Below are 19252 nucleotides of genomic sequence, written 5' to 3' on the forward strand. Positions count from 1 at the left end.
TCAAAGGTTAACCGCTGCCCACTGTCGAAAATTGATTCATCGCAAAATTCTGGCGGTTTTCCTTGCCATTAATTTTAACCTAAAAGCGGATATTGGCTAATTATTTTTTGATTCCAAAACTGTCAAATTGGAAAACGTTTTACCTGGCAGTCCAAGCACTAAAGCCGGAAAAAACAACACAGACGTGTCCAAAGATCGATATATTTTAATTAGATAGTTCAACAAGCGTTATATAATATGTATATTGCACGTCATAAGCTTATATGTGGGCAAGCAAAATAATTTTGAGTTAGTAGCTCGCATTCATTTATAAAACTGCGGTCACTCATTACAGATTTAAAGACTGGCTGCAGAGGTGAGAAAAAAGGTATTTAAAATCGATTGGTCAGTATTTTGAAAGAATCAGATGACTAAGAAAGTCACTAGAAATAAAAATGACGTAATCTGGAAATTCGTATTTGAAATCGAATCAGGGACTTTACGTTTGTGGTGACACTAGATCTGCAGTGTTGAGCATGCAATGAAATAAAGAAGACTGCGCAAAGATAGTCGACTGAGGCATCATTTCAAATTGAATGTACGTCAATCACTTTGTTAACAGTTAAAATCTCATATAAAAACAAAGCTGCAAACCGGAACTTGACAAAAATGGGAGACGTAGCATGTGATCAAATGCATAACATTAGGTCATTTAGAAAGTTATTCAATGAAGTACGGGACAAAAACAACAAACAAAAAAATCAGATGTTCGTTTTTTTTGGTTTTGAACAGCAAAATTGCATTCTCATGAATAATGGCATCAAAACATTTGAAGAAATCACAAACTTACAATATGTGATAGGAAGGATTCTATTTTACATTAAGTAACACTGTAATCAAATGTTCAATGAAAAAATTAAAAATTGTTTGTTACTTTAATGGAAGAAAAATTTAAAAGCTTTGCACTGCATTATGACATTATAATGAATGTTCTACAAAGTAGAGAATCAAACAAGGTTTAAAACACGGTGTTAGATGTCATAGACTGCTTTGCGGTGATGCAGGATAGTCTAATTTGCAATGGCAGGCATGTAGGCCATGTAAAGGTCATGTGAATTACTACATTAACTCTTCGTATAACACAGCTGTGTCTTGAAGCTTTTTGACAATCTAAACAAAAAGTTATAAAGTGTTTTTAGAACATTTGTTGCAACAAGTATTTTTATACTCAGAGATGAAGCCATATGGGTTAGGAATCGAAACTCTGCCTAAACAAGTTTTTTTTTAAGCTTCACACTACATTCAGAACATATTCGCATACACAATTTGGTTAGATTAACTTCAGGAATTAAAGGGAGGTCTTATCTATATTTTTTGGGGGGAATAAACAGCCTGTAAACCCCCATTTTTTGTAGCTGCGCCACAGTTTTCACTGTTTCCATCATATTAACTTTGCTTGGTAAGTCAGCACAAGATATTGCGTGTAAAATATTTTCAGATAGCTACAGTCTACCTCTTGGTGAAATGATATTTGCTGCTGCACAAAATCCTTCATATATCCGACAAAATCCCCAACTCTGTAGTGCTGGAAGTGGTTCACCTCAGCTGTGGACAAGTATTAATATAAATATGAACATTTTACCTTTTTTATTTGGCAATGTTACAAGTTTACAACAAATACTGACATCATAAAAAAGTTGGTAAACAAAACGTCACAAATCTGAAACTTTACATTTGTAATATACCGAGACACAAAACAAATCTTTTTTTGTATAACTTAATCAGAAAATACCAAATACCAGGTTAAAGCTTATATTGAGACTGTGAGACAATTTGGACTAGTTAGTGACCACTTAGTTTGGACAATGAGTGTTGTTAAGAGTGAATTAATTCCTTTAAATTTTTAAAAGAATATTGTAAATTTAAATTGTGTCTACTTTAAAAGAACAGTAATTGTGAGATCAGAGATAATTCAAAGCATCACCTTCTACAGCGTAACTGATCTTCTCAGTCCTCGTAGCAACATCTTCCATCTCATCAACCGTCACTTTGTTCTCAAGTTGCAACCTCCGGACTTCTTTTAATTTATCCAATGCATTCTGGTGGAAACGGCAATTTGTTTGTAAATGATTTTTTTGCGTTATAACATTTTCAGGAAATACCCGCAAAATATTTTACATTAAATTAGACATTTCATTGAAATTAGGCATTAGACTGTTTTGTTAAACCAAGAAAAAAACATAAAGTTTCTATAGCCATCTGATTTTTAGTGAAAATAGAAAGATCATAGATTCTATATTTGTCAGTTTGTATCATTCCTACTATGCTAGTAGTGTGAAAAACATCCATCAAATATTGGGGAAAATAAAAAAATACCAAATAAAAAGTTAGAAAATCTTGTTTTCAAAAAAGTTTGGAAAACTGAAAAAGGGACACAATCAGTGCAAGTGCAACCACACATCTCAGGTCCCAGGTCTCAGTGCATGTCATGCTGCATGATCTCACCCATGTACATTAAAACAAATTTAGTGCTGCCACAAACCCTTTGGTTTCCAAGTATGGCAGGAAATGTGGCCAACACTCCGTGATATTCATTCAATCCCTCAAGTAATGGATTCCAATCATACGTAGGTTGATTACCATATAATTCACCAACAGCTTCATATACTTGACCCGTATGTTTAAGTGCCTCGGTCAGTGGGGCAGACACTGAAAATTACATTACACATGATAACATGAATTTATTTATTTTTCCAATACTAGTTGTCAGATAAATAGGGGTAGAATTTTGTATATGGATATATTTATAGATTTGTATATGAATATATTATACTACTATTGTACTGGTTTATGTTAAACTAGCATAAACTATGGTTCTGTAATCAACTATTTGAAGTGGTTAGGTTTAAAATGATATACTAAATATTAAAAATAGAAATACTGGCAAATGAAAATACTGAATATTTACATGTAACTATCGAACAGAAATTTGCATGTAAACAATAAAATTGTTAAAATAATATAGAATAATATATGATAAGGAAAATATTGAATGGCAAACTGAACCTGGCCTGTTGTCAAGCTCGAAGCATTCACCAAGTGTTGAGAAAAGTTGACCAAGTCTTTGGGTGTCTTTCTTGTACACTGACATGTATGTTAAAACACAGTTTAAATGGTAATTAGATATCTAGTTAGGAACATTTTTAAGAATTTAGGATACTATTTATAAAATGAGTAATATATAGCCACAAAACAGTCAACACAATGACCTAATTAAAGGCAGACAGCATGACATACCCTGGGGAAACTTCTTAGCTTGGTCTTGCCCAACTATAATAAGTTGTTTGCAAGCTTCATCCATACCACGGGTGAATTTACTGTGTGTGTCCAATGTCTGTTCTCTGTAAATGGAGAAGATTAATATTGGATGATACTCTAAACCCTATGCACTATGTCATGGTGATATGACCCATCACAAAATCACAAAATGAGTTACAAACACAAAATCTCATCACAAAATCACAAAATGAGAAATCATAAAATGAGTTGGCACAAAGGGACAAAGTGTTACATAAGTAACACTCATCAGTGTACAGCATTTTGGTTCCACTGTGGCAGGAATGTTATATATAACTGATGACATCACTCACGCGATTGTGAAATCCATCTTTTGATCGGGAGTATTGATGGCTTGGAAGAATCCTCCACCAACTGCTTCATCTTTCTCAGCTTTACGTTTGCCTTGCTTCCATGCCTAAGAACAAAGGTTATTTTATATTCATAAAAAGCACAAGTCCATTATATAACTGGGAAGTCATATGGCGTGACATGTCAGGGAAACTATGTTATATGCCAGATTTGGCCCACATGCCTCACCAGATGTTGAAGCCTGTCGCTTCCCCCGTGGGCAACCAAATATGCATTATGATCAAGACAATTGACCCAAATCTGCCATTGATAGATATCATGTCTTAACTAAACTTATTTAACCAAGTTTCGAAAAATGAACATGAAATATCATTCCTGAGTAGTAAGCAAAACTGTTGGTATAAGAAACAGAAAAATTCAAATCACTTTTTCATCATCTTTGGACGTTACAAAGTGACCGAACACATCTGAGCAAGATATGACAGGATGAAGTGCGATCCTACACAACCATGTTTGCAGCTGGACCCTTCTTCCTTCAATAAAATCATCTTCATATCTCCCTGTAATTGTGGATAAGTTTAGTTTTAAGTTAACAGCTAAAGAATGATTGCCCATTTACCATTTTGCTTAACATTTTTTTGAACTGTGATAGATAATGGCACGTATTTTTTAGAAAATGATTTCTTTATTGTCAGTTGGTCAAAGATTGTATCTTTTAAAATACTGTTTTTTTATTTGAAAACAAAGTGGCAATTTCTTAAGAAGTACAAAAATATCTACATTTTAAAACTCAAACTATTGCTCTTCATTAAAATATATATAAACAAATGGCATTTGTTAATCAGAGACAACGAAAAAAAGAATCCTAGAGGCAGTGCCCATTCCTAAAAGTCATGAAAATACACATTGTGTTGCATTTTTGATTGCGTTAATCAAGTAACAAACTGCCCACCTGTTATTTGCTTGTCTGGCAGTTGTGGAACAGATATAGACACTCCATACTTTCTAACCAGTTGCTCATAAAGCCAATCAAAGTGTTTGAATCGACGGAGCACTGCAACGTCTGTGTGCTGGTGAATATATTTAGGTCAAATTTAATTTATAACATAAAAGTATGATAAAATTACTATTTATGTTAATGTTAATATAGCAATCTGTTTTCATTTTTTTGGCATATTTTCATTTTATTTTTTACTTTTTCAAAAAAAAACGAATAAAGTTTTGTAAATCATTATGTCTCTCACAATAGCCTAACAGTAGATTAAACATCAAATTCCAACAAAATATAACAGTTACTTACTGATGGTGTTATGGTGTAAGCTATAAAACTTTTTAAGCCGGAAAACTTGCTTTCCTTCACTGGGTTGGTGACTGTGCATGTGAATGGGTGGGGATTATTTTCCCACATTGGTCCATCTAATCCAGACTAGAACACATTGGAATATTATATATGTTGTGTGACAAATTGATAATTTATATTTATTCACAGTTTATAATTTGGGTCTATACAAATTGATCATTTTGGGAAAATGTTTATTTAGTCCCTTTGCTGTTTGAATTAGATTACACACAGGCATCTATATAGATGAACGTATGTACTGTATACCAAGGTTTAGCAGTTAGAAACAGCAGACTGCGAAATCTCTGCAAATTGTAACTAATTAAACAAAATGAACCACGGCACTGCTGACAATGTAAAATGTTCAAAATTCTAATTGTAACCTATATGAAAGCATAGCTTTTTATTGGTAAGAGGTAACAGACACTCAGATGCATACAAGAGATATTGAGTAAGTGAAAAAAGTAAAGATAACATGAAAGGTGTTAAAACATTACTTACAATAACTTGTACCATCGAAGATGCAGGAACTTCCAGGTTGGTTTCGCCCAAAACAAATGACTCAACCGCTGTCTTTGTAAGGGAGGATATGCTGTGAAGTCATACAAAGAATAATAAACAAGCATCAAGCATAGGTGTAATATTACTACAGGGAAGTTAATGATGTGTTTTAGTTTATTAATACCAGCATGTGTACTTCTAAAGTTGCATTTTGTTTTAAAAGAAAAAAAAACATATGTTTTCTATGATTTCCAATGCAGTAATGACAATGTATGTCTCCTTTCTATTTAATAAACAGATTAAACAGAATAGCCCAAGTATATTATTCAAGAATAGATGGAATCTGCTGTGTGGTAAAACCTGACATAGGCTCTGAGATTTAGGCCAGAATTGGCATATTTAAATATATCGCATGGTCCCATACAATTACAATAAAAACTAAAAACCTGCATTCGTGGTTTCATTGTTAAGTTTTGTTTTGAATAATAAAAACTTTAGTTACTTACAAATTTCCAAGCTTGACAGTTGTTTTCCTGTCAGTTCTTTTAACAGGGGAGCTTAACCCCGCTGAATTAACAATAGATCCCTGCGACCTCTGTGAGTGGGTGGGTGACACATTTTGTTGCTGCTGTAAAAACATACAGGTATATTAAGAGCAAATTTATGAATTAATCAGGACAGTGGAAAGCATCATGTAGTATTCTGTGGTAAATAAGATACATATTGGCTATCCAAATACTTATATAGCAAGCAACACTTTCGACAAAGTCATTTAATAAAGACAATAAATCCTACAATCATTTGTAAAAGTTGGAATATTTAAGCAAGAAACATTTTCTACCATGTTTTAATCAAAAAAACTTCCAAAAACTCCTAAAACCTGTCTATCGGCTTACCATATTTCTAATATACAAGAAAAAAAACCATTAAATATAAATATAAGGTAAAGGAGTGCAGCTATAAACTTTAATTAAATTGTAAACTGCTTAGCACCAGTATATTACAGTCCATTTCTTTCTTGAGAGAATTTATATTGTGTGTTTTGTATAATGGTTAAAAAGGTGTTTTGTGCGATGGTAAAAGAAGGTACATTAAATGTATAGAGAATGCTGCGTTAATGGGTATTGACTGGAATAAATTGATATCCTTCTAGGAAATGTCAATCTTACTTGCTGTGGTGCTTGGTTGGTCCAATCATCGGCCCAATCATTGTTTGTGCTTTGTTCGACTGGAGCAGAAGCTTCTACCGCAACTTGTGGCTCTTCCCAGCTCTATGCAAATCGGTATAACGAATAACAAACAGGAATTAGGAATGTTAACATAGTATCAACAGGAGGGACTAAAACAAAATAAACCACCAAACTCTATAGAGCATTTCGCAATATGGAATGCTTTGGGATTGTCATTAAAGTTCCTTTGCAAAGAGTTTCATTAATTGAAGTCCGCTGACTGTTCTACCATCTGGACAAAGATCAATATTATTGATGAGAGAGAGTAATGTAGGAAACTAATTATTTCTTTGAATACTTGAAGACCTTGTGATCTAGTTTTATCAACAGTGGAATAAGTATTGATTAGTTTGACATAAACAAACAACATGCATTTGGTCTCTTGTATAAAAAGATGTAATATGTCTTTTATTCTAAGACATGTACTGACAAAGCAACAACAGTGTTACCATGTACACCAAGCAGTGTTGCCAGTGATTTTTCTGCTCAAGCGGTTGATAATGCGGACCTATGACAAAAGCTTTAAGCACACCCACATTAGGAAACACTAAGCCAGTACAGCACCTGGCATTCACCACAAGCCAGCCATGCTAATGTTTACAACATCCTCATAAAAACAAAGAAATGCACTTGGAAAGACTGAAAACACCAATGAACCACCACAATACTACATGAGATGAAAAATACAATTACACCAACACCTCTGTTACCTTTACTATAGGATCACCAAGGCCCAATATGTCCTTAAAGGAAGATACAAGATAAAATTAATCCAACACAAGCCCAGGTTACCGAATATCAATTATTAAAATGCAACACTGTGCAAGCATGCTCAATACCTCTTCATCTGCAGTAAAGGGGCTTGTAACATCATCAGAAAGCTTCCAAATACAAAACGACAAATTAGAAGTGAATCAAACACAAATCTGATTGTATAAGAGTAAAATTACAACAATAATTTTTATGCACAACATTTTTTAATTCTTATTTCAAATTTGAAACTAATTGGTAGAATGATGAATTCAGCAAAATGAAAAAGCTGCAAAACTTCTTTTACCTTGTTGCCACCGCTGGAAGGCTGTGGCGCAAATCCAAGACCAAAAAAATCATCCATGTCAGAAAGCTTTACAGAATACAACCAGAATAATAAAAACATAAAAGAAAGGTTTAAAACAGGAAAACAGAAAAAAAAACAATGTAAAAAGTAGCAATCAAGGTAAACAAATACAACACAGGTAGATAAAAATGTTAATAATAATTTTAATTACAAAATATATAAACCAATATTAAACCATCTCAAGTTTCGTCCAATTACATAATTTATGGCAGATTTGTTTTAAGGAACACAAATTAAATAGTGACACTTATAAATACACAAGCATAAATACATTTGATACAAAACAAAATCTTAGTGTTTTACCTCAGATGGAGCAGGTGGTGGTAACCCAAATGGATCGGATGGGTCTAAAGTGGGGTCAGAATGTGGTGCCTAAAATGTTAGCGATGATAAATAGGAAATAGGGTATTTAAGTAGTGGTATGACGCACGACTGCATTGTAGGCATGAAAGTACTGTAGTACTCTGTGTTAAGTACCTGCTCAAATTATGTCAATTTATCTACCATTAATTCAGTATTAGGATTTAGGAAGATGGGCTATCAATCATAAGGTGTAATGTAGAATGTAGCTATGTGATCTTACTTACTTGTTCAGGGGGATAGTAACTATTTGTAGCTTCATTGCTGTTGGCCGGCTAAAATTTGAATTGCATAAAATGTCATACAAATTGAAAACTTGTTTTTTAAATGTATATACATAATTTATGTTGTGATTACAGATTTAAAAAAAAGCTGTACAATGTATACCTCGACATAAGTCTCTGGAAACAATCCTGAAGTCCCGTCATCTTTGCGGCCTTCCCACCACCCTTCACCCACATCCTATCAATGACAGTTAAATCACACATAAAGAATGTTTAAAGGGCTGTGGTTTATATATGCAATGCAGTAGATTTTCTTTATACACACACAGATTCAGTGATTGTATACATTACAATATAGCTTTATTGAATTGATGTATTGAGAAAGTGTGAAAATAACAGCACAAGAACAATATTGTATTCATACATTGAAAATAGGCAAAATGACATTTTTTTACTGCTGCTTATGCATAGAAAACGGTGAAAAATTAAGATTGTATGCACAATGGTTATTAGAAAGCTGTGGTACCTTATTTGTGACAGTAATTCGTTCTCCTGGTCCAAAACATAGTTCTCCATTATTCACATCTCCCTCGAACTCATACAAAGTAACTACCTGGAATTAAAAATTGTTAGGTGTTTAATACACTACAATAGTTACAATATTGTTGTTAAAAATAATTGACAAATTGTACTTACAACGTCCATGTCAAAGACAAAAGTTCTGTTGGTCTGTGTTAGCACTTGATGGTATTGGTTTCTTTCACCTTTGTAAAATCTTTGTAACTCCAAATTTTAAGCAGAAAGAGAAGAGCTAACACCATGCAAAATCTGTTTAAAAGTCATCTAAATAAAGTCATATTCCGTCACGCAAGACCGATTGTTTACACTCAGCGCTTACAGTTCGTGCCCTGTAACGCGATTGACTGTCGCGCCTCAAACCAGGACAGCCCTTTTTCCTTTCCCAGGTTTGGCCTGTTGGACGGCCTTTGTGTTAGCTTTCTGCCATGCATTTTAATTGTGGTTACTTAACCAAGTGTTGGGTAACTGCCACCGGAAATACTGTGCCGAGAATGATATAACCGTAAATATTTGTAATATATCATTGGCATAACCAGAACAATTAAAACAAATGTTCCCCTGAAACGTTAGTAACTTATGCATAAATGGCCTGATACAGGCGAGCATTGTAACTTACTGATGCAGGAAAATGACGTAATTAGAATTTCGTGGCACGAAAACACCTTTTATTTTGATCAAGGGAAGTGACCATGGCAACGTAAAGTAGTAGAATGGGCTCTGGTGCGTCAAAAACAGTTTCTGTTGCGAGTTTTGAACAAACTGCAAGTGGTAAAAATAGACGTAAAGCAAAAGGTAAATACGTGGGATCTCCATTATGCTGCTTATGTCAATCTGCAAACAATAACTCGAAATCTGCTTCAGAAAGTCGAAAAATAAACAGTGAAAGAAGCTTAAGTACAGAAGGTCACGTTGCGGGAAAAACGACAATCAATTTTATTAAAAAGTATAAGAGACGCAAATCTAAAATTGCAAATAAACTAATTCATCTTGCGTTACAGGTCGCTGTTAAGATACATTATCTGTCGACAAGGAATCACCATTGACAATGCTATTTCAGATGCTAATATAAAGCTTATTTACGTGAAGAAAAACACCCCCATCGTGCGTGAAGGGGATTCAAGCTCTTGTATATATGTCATTATCGGTAAAAATACCCCCACTCTACCTTTGTCATATATAGGCTACTGGCAACCTTCACCTATCATATACTATTTATGTTTCGAAGATGGGCAGTGTGAAGTACATCACGTCAGTGACTTGTCAGAACATGACGTCCCGTCTGTGACGCTGCGTAATGGAGACGTTTTTGGACTTCGTTCGGCTCTGTCTGGTGAAGCAGCGTTGGACACAGTCCAAGCAGGAGATAGGTATATATACGTACGTTTTATAGGTTCGCCGAGCTAGTGGTAGACTAAATACCCTGTGACTCTTTATTGTACTTAAAGTATATGAATACTTACGCAGTACCTACGTTGCTGAACTACAAGCTGCACCATTTCGTAAACTCAGTGAGGATTTGTCTCAAGTCACATGGAGTCAAGAAGTTCAAAGGTTTTGGGTTGATGCTTCAACGGAGGGCGGAAAAACGGACTTTGATGATCAACTTAGCTCGTGCTTGCTTTCGGTATTTCCTTAGTTTATTAATATTTTTAATACTTTATTCTCGCGTTTTTTCACTTTCGTGTCTTCTAAAAACTGTCGTAAAACTTACGCTGTGCGTATAACTGAAAACATGTGTAAAAGTAACGTTCGACATCGCTTTATTTAGACATCATTATTTCAACTTTGGACGAAAAATGAAATTCGACATTTAATTTCTAATTTGCATTGGGGCCAACTCTGGTGGCTTCCACCAGGAGCAGAGCTTGTGCGTCAAGGAGAAGCAGGAACGACCATGTATATTCTTTGCAAGGGAAGGTATATTACTATGGGGGAAGAGGGGACACTTTTGTTACATAATATCTTAATATCTTAATCGTGTTTTAAACAATGAATTAACAATGGTAATTGGAAGTCGCGAGGATATGGTTTTATAATTAATTGAAAGTTCTTTGTTTACTTTTGAATGAGCCGAGAACATAAAATGAAAATGTGTCCCATCTTCCCCACCATACTATACATTAGTTTGCTTAAATGTATTATAGTACTGTGGGGTAAGAAGGGGTACTGTTAGCACCTGAATCTATTATATCCTGATCGAGTTTTGAGCATTTGACAAAGTTATTATTAGGTCGCACGACCATACGGATGTATAATTCTGTAAATATTCTTTGGTTTCAATGGAACGAGAAAATAGATTGAAAACATGATCTTAAAACATGATGATGATCTTCTTTACCGATCTTACCCTTTCCTAATTTATGTCTATATTTAGTTTTTTCACAGCTTTTAACATAAATTACAGTTTGAGTCTGCTAGACAAAATGAGCCAGAAACTAGTTTTGTTACGCGCAAAGAAATTCTCTTTTGTTATCGGAGAAGAAGTTGTGTATAATGAGGGGAAATACACATTCACACTGGTTGCAAACGAGCCTTCTTTTGTGCTACCACTTCCGGCTGGCCTTTTTATAAAACATCAGGTAATTATTAGTAGAAACTAAATACACAATGAGAAAGTGGGTAGATTTATATCAAAGATGTATAGCAGGGTACAGTGGGGAAAGATGGGACATCTTCGGGACATAACATCTAAATATCCTGATCGTATTTTGAACAATTAACAACGGTCTATGGGAGTCGTGTGAATACGGGTTTATAATTTTTTGAATGTTCTGTGTTTACAACCAAATGGGAAGAAAAACTGCAATAAAATGTATCCTATCTTCCCCCATTCTATAACATATATTGTCAGCATTCGGATGAAACGCAAAATAAGATCGCTAGCTATAGAAGAAAGTGGAATAACATGCTAAAAAGAAAAGCAAAAATTCCAGATAAATATCTTCGTTTCCTTCAGCATGAGGTAAGTTACGCGATCGTTATTTTTGAATGATCACTAAAAGTTTCATCATTTTATTTGCAGGTTCTTCTTGTACAAATGCGCCAGGTAGGTGGATGTATGTACTTAAACGATCAACTATAGAACTGAATACCTTCCCTAAGATTCCAGCCGTAGCCGCCATGCATCCAGCTAAAGTGAACGAGCTAATCTTACAAGGAAGGTTTGCGACCCACAGCGCTGGAGAAATTTTGGTTGGCGTTTCAAACTTCGACGTTTATGAAAGGGCGTGGGTTTTCACGTTACTGGGAAAGCTAGAACTCGAATACGAGTCAAAAACAAGAAACTCCAAATCAATGTCACTAGTCAGGCGTAAGAATTATATAACAACTTTAAATACTCTTTGTTTACTACTAAACGGGACGAGAAAATGGAGTTAAAAGGTGTCCCATCTTCCCCCACCCTACTGTAGGCTATATTATTACTGGTCCCTTAAAATGTTAATCAAATTCAAACTTGAATGTGTAGCCTACAGCATAGATAGTATCAGGTACCAAACGACGTTACCTAAACCTTTACTAACAGTGCCCTCGAATGAGAAACCGTTTACTCTTAAAAGCCTAGAAGAGTCTGTGACCCTTTACCTTCCAAGCATTCTAGTTCAGCAGCTCACAGGACAGCAAGCTCCACCACAAAAATTAAGCGCAATGATTCTACACCGACAAAAGCCTCAGGACAGCAAATAAAATATACAATTGACCAGTTCGTTTATTGAAAAAACTTGCGCGACCCGATTCTTATTACAACGTATACTTAGCAGCGAGTCTCTTATCAAGCTTTAAATCTAAACAGACATTGCTGTACATGAAATGATTGTTAAGTTGTCGTATGGTTGTCTTGGCACTTCGGTTAATCAACCATCCTGTTTCACAAGTTCGGCGTATCTCTTTTGAAGTTCGCGTTCACGCTCCACTTGCACACGGTAATCATTTTCCATTGCCTATTATGATCACAGAATGGTGTAAAAGGTATTGGTATGGCAGGTGATGTGATTACAATTAGAAGGGATAAAAGTCAAAAAAGTTCTAGCTAAGTAATGGTTCAGAGTGTGGAATGAGTTGTGATGTACCAAGAAAACATCGACTTATGGTATCATAATTACCTCTAATCTCTTGGGTATGGCGCCCTTTTCTGCTCGCAGAAGTTCTTGGAATGTGTTCAGCTCAATACGGCTGGAGTATAATTGGTCGACAATCTCAGTGAATTGCTTGATCATGGAGGTGCTACGTTGCTGGTAACCTCCCAGTAAAACCTTAGAAAAAAATGGTTTTTGACGAAAAATGAAAATAGCAAAATAATTTTTATGATAAACTACTAGTGATAAAATTGCCACTAAACGGGTGTTTTATATTTATTTTTATTCTTACTTTAAGTTTCTTTTCTAGCTTAGCAGCTTGTCTTGCTTCTTTCGTCATATGATTTCTATTTGTTTCCAATTGCTTTTCAAGAGCTTCAATTCGATCTTTTTTCGATGCTCTGTTAGCTCGAGTGTAACGATTTTCACTTGGTACGAACAGAACCTGAAAGTAAAAAAGATAAAGTGTTGCTATGGTCTAAGTCTTGCAGTCATCTACTTTAAACCTTTGTTCCTGGATTTTATTTTTTGCCAAAATGAATTCCAACTCCTGTACAAAACTAGGCTATATCGTGTGAAGTTTAAGCAGAAAATAAAGATGATTTTTTTTGCTTAAACATCCTATTGGTTACAAATGAATTGAAGCGATTGCTGGTGGCATCATGGCCCCAAACCTAGACAACTGTTCTAGGAATCTTAAAATTGAAGGAACATCAAGCATACTTGATTATAGCAATCTCTCCACACTTTGGTGTAAACATCAAGAGATATATTTCCATGCTGCATCGCTGTTTTCACCACCTCTATCTCTTTGTTGAGCAGATTCTTGGCATCTTCTAACTCTTCAGGTGAGATTTCCTCATATGGATATTTACTCAAATACTGAGTGTGTGCGGACATACTGTTTGCCTCTGTGTAAAAATGGAAAGATACGAGCTTCAGCTTACTCTTTACAAATTAGCATCTAGTAGGTGCCTTTAAAATTTTAATCTCTTGTCAACAACATTTTTAATTTTTTGTGAATAAATACTATAAATCTACAAAATATAAAGAAAACTTACTCTTCCCTTTTCCTGGAATCTGGTTTGGTGCGGAGTTATTCAAGGCATCATGTCTGGAAATTAACCATATAAATAAAAGACTGTGGAATGAAACTTCCAATACTAAATAACCACTACCACAACACTTACCTCAGCATTGTGACCATCTCTCTTTTGATGGCTTCCTCTGCTTTCTGCAATTCATCCAGTTGTGTAGTGGTTGGTTGTCGTAAAATAGTTTCATTTATCACTGTAGGTCGAGGCAGCTCCTTTCGAACTGATGCGTGTCGTCGTGCTAACTGCTCAGCCAACTCAGCTTCAATAGCAGCCTGTTTATTATAAAGGGATTATAATAAAACCCTTTAAAGTTCAGAAACAAAAAAGAACTTACAAATAAAAACAACAAGATTTATATAAACAGTAAACTTTAAACATAAATGTACAGCTGGGAGTCTGTTATGAAAAAAAGCCACTAAAATTATTAATGATTTTGTTCTCAAACAGAAATTTTAATTTCCACTTACTTGCTTCCGTGCTTCCACATCTGCAGCATCCTCCACCATATCGCTCCCATCTTTATCATGATGATCACCATCCATTCCATCCTCATTCTCCGGCAACACAATTTCGAAATCGTTCCGTGGGGTTGGTAGTGTGGACAAGGTGGCTCTCAAATTCAAACGCTCCTCCTGCATAAAAACATCAAGTTAATCTCCTGTATTTCAAATAGGAGATTTTCTTAAGTAATTGGATCCACTTGCTTTTACCTTGGGGTTAAATGGAGTCATATCTTCCCGATTGATGTTAAGTTTATCACGTCTTGGTGTGAAACCTGGTGTGCTGGTAATGGATCTTGGTGTTGGCATTGCTGGTGTCATACCATCACTTGTACCAGCCTCTGAAGGTGTTCTGCACAATGAGGTATAATTGTAGTTACACAGACCAGGACAGACGTACTATTTCTCATGCATATATGATACATTATACACATTTAATTCATGCAATAAATTTACGCAGCGTTTAACCAAAAATAATAAATGTTAAAAGTATTTTTTTTGGTAACTAAGTATTCAGAAAACTGCTTTTTAAAAGTAATTTTAAACAAAAAATTGCTCAAAATATACAAGATGCTGCATCAACCAGTTAAGAATATTACCAACTGTCTCTCACCTGAATGGAGTTGCAATAACTGTGTTTGGTGTTTTGATATCTGGTCTGGCAGGTGTGATGCCAGAGAAGTCAGTATCAACTGGAACGTTTGTTCCACCTTTAAGTGGAGTGTCCACGTTGGTGAGGGCCATTACATTCAGTGCTTCTTGCATGACAGTATCCTGGGGAAAATAATGTTTTAATCTATGTTTGTAAAGTTGACCCACCATGGCACACACCAAAGGCAATAAAAACCAGATATGTAACAGAAAAAAAATGACCAATTTTTTAGCTTAGATTTTCTTTTAAGTTATATGTTCTTAATACTCACTGAAGATGGCATTGGAGTTCTTGGTGTGCGTAGATTAGACGTGCTTGGTGTTACACTGTAATCGGCAAGAAGCGAGTCGGATGTTGGAACTCCACTTTCTTCAATTGCTAACTTTGCAGCTTGCCCAACTTTCACCACTTCTTCCAATTCCATGTCAGAAATCTATTGGAAAAATAAAACAAAGAAGTTACAATATTTTCTATTATTGCAATATGATAATCCAAAATTCCACAACCAATCTTAAGTGGGCAACAACAAAAATGTACATAGGTTATAGAACACACATTAAAACATTATTTTATTCACAACATTGGCCTTTAAAACAAACAAGGCAATGAACAAAGGTATACCTGTGGCTCCAAACCACAGTCTAAGGCCCTGGTAAGAATGCATTGAACTAGCTTAAAATTTAAAAGCTACAACATTGCACACGGGAGAAAATAATCAGTGACGTCATTACCACTCTGCTCGGCGCCCAGACCGAGTTTAACGTTAATGCTGAGCAAACTCAAGGTTTTACAACTTCACATTCCCTACACATGTGACATGTTTAATAACCATGAACCAACCTGTGGTGAAGGAAGAACAAGTTTGGAACGCTTCTTTGCTGGCTCAGCATTTTTGTTGTTTATAATAGATGCTACATCCTTATCTTTATTCTTCTGCTTGTCCTTTATCTTCTCACGCTCTTCTTTTACTCTGTGGGTTAAAAATAACATTAACAAACCGAAGGTTCCATGAATGCCCTTGGTACATCATTTATTTCATGTTAATGTAAAAAAATCATGTTTGCAATAAAAAAATAGGGAACAGGATTAAGGACATTGATATTTGTAATCTAAATAATAACCAACCTTGCAAGTTCTTTGTCCAGATGATCTTGCCTCAACCTCTTAAAGTTTGGATCAAGTGGATCAAATACTTCTTCTGCCACATCGTAAAAACCTAATGCTGGTTTCTTCTCAAATGGGATCTCTGCATTGTAGTCTATCCTTCCTTTCTTCCTGCGCTTTTTACGGATCGCAATTCCTGCAGCTTTAAGTTCTCTACGCTTTTGCAAAGAAGCAAGACGACTGTGAAAAAGGTAATCTTATTAAAATCACAATTTCTTACACAAACATACGTCACTTATTTATCCTGTAAATGATGATACAAACCAAATATTTTATTGTGACAATAAAAAAAATAAGTAAAACTGCGGTTTCTAACAGTCTAATAAGAAAAATCTACATAACTATCCAACCAACACACCGTGCTTCTTCCAATTGCTTCTCTCTTGCTTTACGTTTCGCCTTCTTTCCCTGCGTGTTCGCCAATCTCGCTCTTGCCTCACTCAACATCTCATGCTCATCTTCATCCATGTCCACTGGATCAGGGCGAGCAGGTTTGGTTTCAGGAGCAGGATCGATCTCACCGGGTTTGAGCTTCCGAGGATCATCTCCTCCCATCTCATCCTCTTCATTATGAGCTGCTTTATCACTTCAAAAAAATGAACCATAAACTTTTTAACACAAGCAAAACTTAACTACCTTCTTTACCCAGCTCTGTACATAACAGCTATAGTTCTTTACAGTAAAAATACCATGGTTACTGTGGTGACGAAATGTTTTAGCTTACAATTTTGAGCCTAAAATAGCTTAACTATACTGTTAGGTGCTCATTTAATTGGGGTGGACCAACCCATGCTACACTCGCCACATTTATCAATGAGGTTTTTTATGTTTAACGACTACTAATACACTTAAAATTTTACTCACAGCAAATACTCATAATGCTCCAAACACTGAGCGGCAGTTCTTCCTATGATGGGAGCAATTGTCCTCCATTGTGTCGGCATCAACTTAGCGAGGTGAAGTAGTTTTTCTTCTTCTTCTCGAGACCACTCTGTCTTCTTGATACTTGGGTCTAGCCATTCATACCATCTTGCCTGGAAATAATAGATTTATATAACAAAACAATAACTATTTATATGTAAAATATTTATATATGACAAACAAATAAAAATAAATTTATTTAATGAGATCATCTCAAAAAAATAAAAAGGTTAAACAAAGATAAATATAAAGTAAGAGTCCAATTCCAAAGGAAAACTAAGTTTATATTTAATTTAAATATTGTGGACACCTCGATAAAATTTAAGAACAGTAGATAAAATATTGTGATGTTACCTTGCATTGCTTGGCAGATTTTCGATGCAGAAGTGACGCAATACGTGACCACTGGTTGAGCCCATACTTCATTACAGCGGCCTTCAAAATCTCATCCTTAAATAAAATTGGCAAAAAGTTGTAAGAAATACATTACTACATAGTTAAATACCCGCATACACTTAAATATTCAATTAACTAAATAATGCTATTAAACTTGCTTATCCCTAAACCATAGATACCCTATACAAATCCAAATAACTGAAAACCCTCATTGATAATCATAAACTAAAGTAAATTTATTTGACATGCAATTGCATATGGTCTTGTTAACTTTTCTTTATTACCTCAGTATTTCTCCACACACCCCCCTTGATGGTAATTCTAGGCATCTTTTGGGTTGAATTTATGCAACTATAACTATAAAGCTACCATGCACTGCAGAGAAACAAAATGTCACATTTTCTATTGTCAAAAACATTTCAAAAACCAAAAGACATGGGACCATGGAAGATAATTTGAGATTACAGGAGGAAAGTTAAATTTGTCCTAAACTGTATGCAGTTCGAGTCAGAAAACATGGCAATATAATACTAAACTTTGCACCATGTATATCAATTTCAATAGATTTTAAATAAAGCAGAGTAACACCATACAAAAGTAAATTTTGTTGGACAATAAATTTAAAATGACATAACCAGAAAAATTATTTGAAGTTTATAGAATAAATAAGTCTCTGCAAAGATTAGTTTTTTTCTTTATTTTTGAAAAAGAATAGAATCTCTTTCAAATTCCAGGCGAGCTTTGTCTGCTGCATCTTGTTTCTGCTGCAGGTACTTCTCTTTGACTTCATTTTCAACTTTTCGTTCTTTTGCTCTTCGCACCGTCAGAGTTTGATTGTGCTTGTAACCATACATCATGCCAAGTGCAAGGAGTGACCATCTTGCAGTTTTGATCAGTGGTGAGACACTAACAGGGGTTGCCATGACTTTGCAAAGAAGAAGTAGATACCCAAAATCAAATATAGGATTCTGCAAGTAAATATTGTACATAGTTAAACACATGAACAGCAGAATCAGTAAACAAAACTTTACCAACTTGTAATACTGTAACCAAATTGTCAAACTATATTTTAATATCATTCGTTAACGTTTTTAATCGGCACACACAAGGTACATCGTTCGTTTAAAACTGAGATTCACAAAATGCTAATATTTATACATCACTTCAATCACCATCACCACACAAGCGTCATATGTACTGGCAACTAAGCATCACAGAAACGCAACATCTTTTCATGCCCTTGAAACCAAACAGTGGAAGAACTGTGTGTGTGTAAAATATCTCCATCTAGCGTCCAAAGAACAAGCATAAAAAGTGCGAACCCCAGCGTTACAAATAGAGCTATAAAATGTTTTTTGTTTTCGTAACACCAAGCCGATTTAACTGTGTATATCCAGTTAAAAGTTTAATTTAGTAATTTTAAAACACGAGTACTGAAGTAGGCTATCCCTAGTTAACACTGGCAACACTGGA

At 35.0% G+C, this 19252-nt stretch overlaps 5 protein-coding genes across 11 annotated transcripts; 2 read left to right on the forward strand and 3 right to left on the reverse strand.

Annotated features, from left to right (window-relative positions):
* Positions 1-187: 187 nt before the first annotated feature.
* LOC149742881 (sorting nexin-33-like) lies at positions 188-9291 on the reverse strand. 6 transcript variants are annotated; one of them, XM_089871449.1, is made up of 21 exons: positions 9094-9291; positions 8924-9010; positions 8561-8635; positions 8401-8448; positions 8117-8185; positions 7754-7819; positions 7536-7577; positions 7407-7439; positions 6637-6738; positions 5974-6095; positions 5468-5558; positions 4928-5053; positions 4580-4697; positions 4054-4187; positions 3630-3733; positions 3277-3380; positions 3046-3123; positions 2522-2688; positions 1964-2078; positions 1493-1584; positions 188-1149 (listed from the first exon to the last, which is right to left on the reverse strand). In XM_089871449.1, exons 1-21 carry the CDS (start codon positions 9100-9102, stop codon positions 1099-1101), a joined length of 1833 nt encoding a protein of 610 aa, XP_089727575.1. In that variant the 5' UTR covers positions 9103-9291; the 3' UTR covers positions 188-1098. The 6 variants fall into 6 exon arrangements, with proteins under 6 accessions (XP_089727575.1, XP_089727592.1, XP_089727583.1 ...); XM_089871466.1 differs by lacking the exon at positions 8401-8448; XM_089871457.1 differs by lacking the exon at positions 7407-7439.
* A 75-nt stretch (positions 9292-9366) lies between these two features.
* On the forward strand, positions 9367-11278 carry LOC149742882 (uncharacterized). 2 transcript variants are annotated; one of them, XM_089871579.1, is made up of 5 exons: positions 9370-9919; positions 9975-10120; positions 10202-10343; positions 10441-10600; positions 10745-11278. In XM_089871579.1, the coding sequence occupies exons 1-5, from the start codon at positions 9687-9689 to the stop codon at positions 10949-10951; spliced, it is 888 nt and encodes a 295-aa protein (XP_089727705.1). In that variant the 5' UTR covers positions 9370-9686; the 3' UTR covers positions 10952-11278. The 2 variants fall into 2 exon arrangements, with proteins under 2 accessions (XP_089727698.1, XP_089727705.1); XM_089871572.1 differs by having other exon boundaries at positions 9367-9919; positions 9975-10343.
* A 21-nt stretch (positions 11279-11299) lies between these two features.
* LOC149742883 (uncharacterized) lies at positions 11300-12660 on the forward strand. The gene is made up of 5 exons (XM_089871678.1): positions 11300-11555; positions 11828-11938; positions 11999-12022; positions 12079-12286; positions 12500-12660. The coding sequence occupies exons 1-5, from the start codon at positions 11337-11339 to the stop codon at positions 12658-12660; spliced, it is 723 nt and encodes a 240-aa protein (XP_089727804.1). The 5' UTR covers positions 11300-11336.
* A 4-nt stretch (positions 12661-12664) lies between these two features.
* On the reverse strand, positions 12665-18203 carry LOC149742884 (cell division cycle 5-like protein). The gene is made up of 16 exons (XM_089871422.1): positions 18064-18203; positions 17738-17833; positions 17327-17496; positions 16821-17048; positions 16424-16642; positions 16139-16268; positions 15570-15731; positions 15260-15420; positions 14857-14998; positions 14614-14778; positions 14240-14418; positions 14111-14163; positions 13773-13960; positions 13342-13494; positions 13077-13226; positions 12665-12914 (listed from the first exon to the last, which is right to left on the reverse strand). Exons 1-16 carry the CDS (start codon positions 18106-18108, stop codon positions 12828-12830), a joined length of 2328 nt encoding a protein of 775 aa, XP_089727548.1. The 5' UTR covers positions 18109-18203; the 3' UTR covers positions 12665-12827.
* Positions 18155-18768, reverse strand: LOC149742885 (ATP synthase F(0) complex subunit e, mitochondrial-like). Its single transcript, XM_089871711.1, has one exon. The coding sequence runs from the start codon at positions 18766-18768 to the stop codon at positions 18475-18477; it is 294 nt and encodes a 97-aa protein (XP_089727837.1). The 3' UTR covers positions 18155-18474.
* Positions 18769-19252: the final 484 nt, after the last annotated feature.

Source organism: Ciona robusta, chromosome 1 (assembly GCF_009617815.1).
Source record: "Ciona robusta chromosome 1, ASM961781v2".
Lineage (NCBI taxonomy): Eukaryota > Metazoa > Chordata > Ascidiacea > Phlebobranchia > Cionidae > Ciona > Ciona robusta.